Below are 6,773 nucleotides of genomic sequence, written 5' to 3'. Positions count from 1 at the left end.
TAGCAGCAGCGCCTGCGTATTTTACTGTATATTTTTCTGAAAAGCTGAAATTACCTGGAATTGCAAGAGCACAGAAAGTTCAGGATTATTCTGAATGCCTAACAGAATAAAATGTGAATACCACATCAACATGCAGCTATTACTCGTTTACAAAAAAAATCATGTTGATCATTGCTGGTTTTTTTGTACGGGTGCATTTGGTAAGTAGACATGACCAGACGAGTGAGAGTCATGTAAGCAGGTGAAAGAAATCAAGAATTGTGAAAGGTTTTAGAGTTTTTATTTGACATGGGTATTTTACTAATTTACTGATATTGTCTCGGCCTACTTTTTCTTCCACCTATATTGGTGCAATTTTGTCCCACTCTGTCTCCTATTGCAAGCTAATGTCGCGCCAAACTTGGGACAACAAGTTTATGTCATATCATGTTCCCCGTAAATCACGCACCCTAGGTGTTAAGGTTTCAGTCACTTGTTTTCAGACGTGGGCGCCTTTTATTCAGATGTTTTAGTCACTGAAATGCATCTCACATCCATATGTCCGTTACTACTTTAACGTCAATTCCTGTTCCATATGACTAATTATAACATGAGGCAAATAGGAACATTTGCCGGTTGAAGTGTTCTAGCAAGCTCCGCCGTTCAAGTGAAATAAAAATTCAGCTGTGTTTCTTAAAATATAGCTGTATCTGTTCCATACAACAATTGATGCAGGATTTGAGTTCGGCTCATCAAGAAATGTCCCAAAAACGAAGTGCTCACTCCTCTACCAATGGCCCAAGAAGTTGGTACTAAATTATGATCGAGAAATTCTTTCACGGAGAGCATTTACATCTCGACCAAATTCTAAAACCATGAATTTGTAAACCACAAAAAAAGACACTAGCCAACTCTAAAACAAGGAGAAAATTGTGAAATATCCTAACATCGTTTACCAAAATAGAACTTGTCAATCTTTTTCGACTTCAGAATCTGCACAATTTCCTCCAAACCAAACCAGCCATTTCCCTTCTAACAAAAAAAAACCAAGAAGTCATTCGAAAACTATTCTTCCATTTTATTCCATAGCCTTATTTTCATGATATTTTGTCGAAAATGACATCTCCCATGTTGCACTAGAAACCGGGATGAGACAGCCTTCTCCATAAATAAGATCAAAAGTGGTTGCTCTTCTACTCTTAACCAACCATTGGCACCGATCTAAATAGATATGAATTGTTTATAATCTACAAGTAGAACAACATCAATCGCATAATTTATAATTTGCATCATCATAACTTCAATTATCATGGTTATATTAATCTTCATCATGAAACTTCTCTACAAATGGACATACATCAACATTTCGCTTAACATCTTTTATGATCCAAGGATGATGAAATACAAAGCAAGTTCATCGAACTATCATTGAAATGATGATCTTGTTCCATTAATTATCGGTATTTTATTGCTTTGTATAAAAATATCCACCCACTAATCACAAGCTTGAGCAAGTGTATGATCGTTCTCACGAGCTTGAGCATCTCTATTAAACTAAGGAAAAAGTCAATGCAACGATATATATCTATGTTGTATGCCAGACAAAATGACTTGACAAGGCAAAGCAAGTGATCCATCTTTCATTTCTTGCAATAGCATTTTGGTGGAGTCAACTAGCCTCAATACAATGAAAGTATTTGGTTCTTGCCTTGGTAAAACTCGACAAAGTAAATCATTGATCACCACTATTTCTTTCTCGTGATGCAAAACAAAAATGAACTCGGTTATCATAATAGTCTCATATGCAAAATATGCATCTCTTTCGATCGAACCACTGTCCTCGATAATTTTAAGTAAAACCTCACATGGTGGACTGAACATCTTAATCAAGCTAGAAATTAAATTCAAGTAAGTGCTTCATCAAATATATCTCACTCCTTGTAATGTACCAGTTTGATCGAGACATTCATCAATCGCCAACTCATCATTAGAAATTAATCAAATTATTATGCAATTTCCTCTACTCTTAGTTGGTGATTAAGCTCGGAGAAAACACCAACATTGACAACAAGACCCAAATGAGTAAAAACCCTCCACAATGCAACAACTCCTTGTGGGCCCGTTGTTAATAACAATTGCAATTAAGTAGCAAGGCAATGAACATAACATGTATGTTGACAATGGGCATGAAACTACTTTTTAACCTCGGTGCTAAATTGCCAAGTAGCTCCAACATTTCAAAAGAATTTCCTTTGTTGATGAACTATAACTAATAAATACAACTGCATGGAAAGCACACCAACGAAAGGAATGACTTCTCACACTCTTTGAAACATCCCGTCCCATATGGATAGAAGATTAAAGTTGCGAGCTCCTTGTATGCTTAAAGTTGTGGTCTGTTCATTTGTCTTTCAAGAAATTGTATTTAAAGGTCATAATGAAATACCAATTGCAATTGGCATCAACGGTCGCCTCACAAAAAATTGTTGTATCGTGCAGGTTTTTTCCAAAAATGTTTTAGTTGTCTTGTCGCTTGTTGATGCTTCCTCCAAGCGCACTTACCAACTAAGAGATGCACAAGCTGAGAAAATTTACCTAAGATTTCTATTGATGAGTAGTAGACTAGTAAAGGTCTCAATCAAATTGGTACTTAGCAAGGAGCTGAAAATACTAGATGAAGTTCTTAAATCAAATTAGTTTCTCACTTAAATAAGTTGTTCAGTCCAACATGTGAAGCGTTACTTAAAATTACTGAGGACACCGATTCGATCAAATGAAATGCAAATTCAAAATACAAGTCTATTACGGCAATTGAGTTCATTTTTGTTTTGCATCTCGAGAAAGGGATAATGGAGGTCTACAAAGGCAATACCAAAAATTAATCGAGTAGCCAACCCATACTTACTCTCCTAATTTCTACCGAAACAACGAAGGGGTTATTTTCAGCAATGAATATTGTAAAAACAAGGCTACAGAATAAATGGAAGATTGTTGGTTTTGTTTATCAAAAGAAAGATTGATAAGAGGATTGGTTTAGARGACATCCTTCAAGACTTCAAAGTGCAAAAGATCAACGAGCTCTACTTTGGCGAACGAAGTTTGGAGATTTCAAATGTTTTGCCCTGTTTTGAAGTTCTAATATGTTAAAATTTTGGCTAGCGTCTTTCCAACACTTGACATCATGAGAGCGAGCTCAGATTGTGGAACAAGTTAACAAGAAATGCATCTAATGTGTTGAAGGTACAAGTTATGATATGAAACAAAATGCACAAATCGAAGAACAAATCTAAGCATAGTATACATGCAGAGGCCACTAGAAAATCACTATAATTCCAAACCCATGAAAATTCTAGTGCATGATAACAAGAAAAGCATCCAATGTATGTGAGATGCATTATATGTGGCTTACCGTTGCTAGTGATATAGTCGAAGGATTCCAGAGCCTCAGAAGTGTTGCGGTAAATATTTGGCGATAGCATATGCACCAAATGCTCATCAACCCACCTACATAGTCCCAGTCTTCTTTAGCACCAAGAGTAACCCATAGGACTCGTTCCAAAAATATTTTCTACTAGCAAAACGCCAACTTGATTAAAACACTAGAAGTCATGATTAGGGGTCAATATGAAAAAAATTATACAGCCAAAGTAACAATCGGTAGGACAATCAAAAGACATAAATAAAAGAAAATTCGGAGACAAGATATGAATATTGTTCCTATCAGGGAGTCAATGTGATTTAAGAACGCAATCAATGGTCAATGTGTTGACTGTCTATAGGCTTGAATTGCTGCATTCAACTACACACTCCATGCTTTTACAATTTTCTATTGGCTAGGTGAAATGTSGGCAAAAATGAGCCCAACCAAGCACTACTTACGAACTTTTGTTTTGATTAAGACATTGCCTTCTACAGTATTGAACATTGGTGTTCATTTTCACAAAATCCTTAGTGTTGAAGCATTTATCATTACTTTATTAGTGACATAGAGAATAAAATGGGAATAGAAAACATACCTACGCCACTTCTTTTCCTCGTCCTCATCATCAACCACTAAACTAGAGCTCGTGGGACTGATCTTGATCCTCATCTGATCAATAATAGCTGCAAAAAAAACACATTATATCCTTAGATGGCATCAATTTCCTCGTCAAATGTACAAAAGAAAAGGCTCACATTTAGTTTATATAACTATATCAACATTGACTGAAGCCTAAATACTAAACTTAAAGAAAAAAAGAGAACCACAAATTTGATTTGATCAATTTGAAGAAAACCTGAGGAATCTTGCAGCGGTTCCCCATCCACAATAAGTATAGGCACCTTCTTGTAATCAGACCATTTGATTTCCTTCTTACTGAGTGGATTCACCTCCACAACTTTGTATGGCACATCATAGTAATCTAAAAATGCTGAAAAAGGAACAAAACAAGCAAAGTAATTATCATATATTCAATGCTAATGGCAAAAGAATGGATGGCAGAGATATGTGTACACACATCAAATAATTGGATGTATACCCCTTTCATCAAACTTAAAAAAGAAAACATGACAAAACTAGATAACATATGATGTATAAACCATTTCTAAACTAACAGAATTTGGGGAGAAAAAACATGACAAAACTAGGTGGCATATGATGCACTTTATCAATTAGCAAAGACACACATGTAAAAGTAATATAAAACAAGTTGATATGTTCATCAAAAAATTAAAAACTAAAATGTCTCGTATTAATGCAATGGCTCCTACAATCATACTCACCATCAAATTCTTAYGTATTCATGCTCTACTGCCATTACACAAGGCTTGTGTAAGTGACAAAAAGAATACCCTATGAAAACCAACATCTCTAGGCAAACCTATATAGAGATACAAACAAGGCTATGATCATGCCACACTTTCACATGTATCTATATGTTACATTGTTTGTGCTAAGAAGTCTTGCTTGCACTTGGGGATCTTTTATGCATTTTAGAACTTACAGGGCCTAAGGGTTTTCTAAGGGCTTTTTCACAGGTAGAGCCTTGTTGAATAATAAATTAATAATTGAACACATCTATGCATATATATATAATAAATATAACATATTAATTTGCCGCCTTAAGTCATGCTTTGAAAAATGTGACGTCCTTGTCGTGGCATGTAAGGCTTGACCTCGCCGCCATGCCACGCCTCACGCCATTTAGAACCTTGATCCTAAAAGGTCGATCAGTTGTTTCTGAGAAGACCCTCGACTAGCGAGAAGTGTGTGGAAGTAAAAAACACAGATATGCTAAGATTTGAAAAGGTAGATATGAGTAAGCAATAACAATACAAATAGAAAGAGAGAGACATATACGAGTAAGCAAGAAGAATATAAATAGAAGTACAATAAAAACAAAGCCAAGATATGGAAACGACTCAATGAAAGCATATGTTAGTATCCACTTCCCTCTACCTCCCTAGGTCCTTCCCCCCATCTAGATCCCTACCCTTCAGCTACCCTACTCTTACGTCTCCAAGAACTTCTATCAATAAGTAGTAATTGCGACATGTTTATTTTCATTGCAACAATCCCTGTTTAGGAATTTCTAATATCTGCCCTATATTTATTTATGACGTAAATAAATCTTGCTGATCAAGAAAACTGATAGAACGAGACTCTACCTTTGACCTTGTTACAGAAAGGGCAGGATTCGTACTGGTAAAGCACAACCTCCTTAGGAACGAGATCCGAACTAACGGGTTCTTTCGCATACGCCTCTTCTTCCACCAACAGAGAGGAGGCACCAGCAGCGACGGTGGCGGCAAGACAACCCAGCGACAGAAAAACTTTAGCAGCACCCGATGAACCTCCTGGGGACATGGATCCCATAGATGTAGAAACCCACCGCCGAGAAGAACCGGCATTGGTAGCGTAAAGGGAAGTTGCTTGAAAGAGTCTATTATATCGATGGTGGTGTTGTTCGGAGGAAGCAAGAATGGCTCGGGATAGCGAAGTGGAAGCGGCGGCGAGAGTAGAAGCTCTTCTCATCGTATGGGGTTGAGGGATGCGGCGGTTACGCTAGGGTAGGGTTGCCGGTGGTGGAAGTATTTTATCGCCCGTGGTGGGAACGGGGCTGCGTGACTGCGTGCTACTTGGTACATTCGCGACCGCTCGTGAACTTCTTAAATAGAACCAAATTTTAAAACTTGCTTATTTTCATCCCTGTATTTTATTAGAACTTGTTATTTTCATCCCTGGTCTTTCTTTGTCATGTAAGTTGCAATTTGTTTCAGTTTTCGTCCTAGGATTAACTCCGTTAAATGATGGACATATCAATTCTTTTTTAACGTTTTTTTGTGCTTTTGATCAAAAATCTATACTATATTATAAAGCATTTAGCTAAAACTCTTAAAAACTCTTAAAACTCTTAAACCCGTTCATCTCTATCCGATTTCATCCCATATCTGAATTCGTATAACTAACTGCAGATAAACACAATCAAATACAGGATAAACATCTCATTTTAAATATAAAAAATCTAAAATATAATTAGTATAATCATTAAATTTTAACAGAATACTTAATTATTATCTTTATAAAATTTATAATATTAAATCAATATTAAATTATTTTATTATTAAACTTAAATTAAAGTATAAAAAAATATATATTCTATATTATAAATCATTTGACAAAAACTCTTAAAAACCATTTTTTATGCGTAAAGTACTGTTTATTAATGCATTTTACTTAAAACTCAAGATTACAAGTAAATTGTGCATAGGTACAACTTATTAAAGCTTCATATCTGAATTCGTGTAACTAA

The 6,773-nt window shown here is 35.7% G+C and overlaps 1 protein-coding gene across 3 annotated transcripts in view; it reads right to left on the bottom strand.

Annotated features, from left to right (window-relative positions):
• Positions 1-6,099, bottom strand: part of LOC112524638 (prostaglandin E synthase 2-like) — a 21,357-nt gene extending 15,258 nt beyond the window's left edge. For 2 of the 3 annotated variants that reach the window (XM_025134562.1, XM_025134564.1), the window contains exons 1-4: positions 5,629-6,099; positions 4,257-4,391; positions 3,996-4,083; positions 3,389-3,483 (exon numbers count right to left, since the gene is read on the bottom strand). In XM_025134562.1, the coding sequence (XP_024990330.1) occupies positions 3,389-3,483; positions 3,996-4,083; positions 4,257-4,391; positions 5,629-5,995 (685 nt within the window). In that variant the 5' untranslated portion in view covers positions 5,996-6,099. Of the gene's footprint in view, positions 1-12; positions 55-3,388; positions 3,484-3,995; positions 4,084-4,256; positions 4,392-5,628 lie in introns of all 3 variants that reach the window. The other variant, XM_025134563.1, reaches the window with a different exon arrangement.
• Positions 6,100-6,773: the final 674 nt, after the last annotated feature.

Source organism: Cynara cardunculus (assembly GCF_001531365.2).
Source record: "Cynara cardunculus var. scolymus isolate 2C chromosome LG 13, CcrdV1, whole genome shotgun sequence".
NCBI lineage: Eukaryota > Viridiplantae > Streptophyta > Magnoliopsida > Asterales > Asteraceae > Cynara > Cynara cardunculus.
This window is presented reverse-complemented; position numbering and strand designations above follow the sequence as displayed.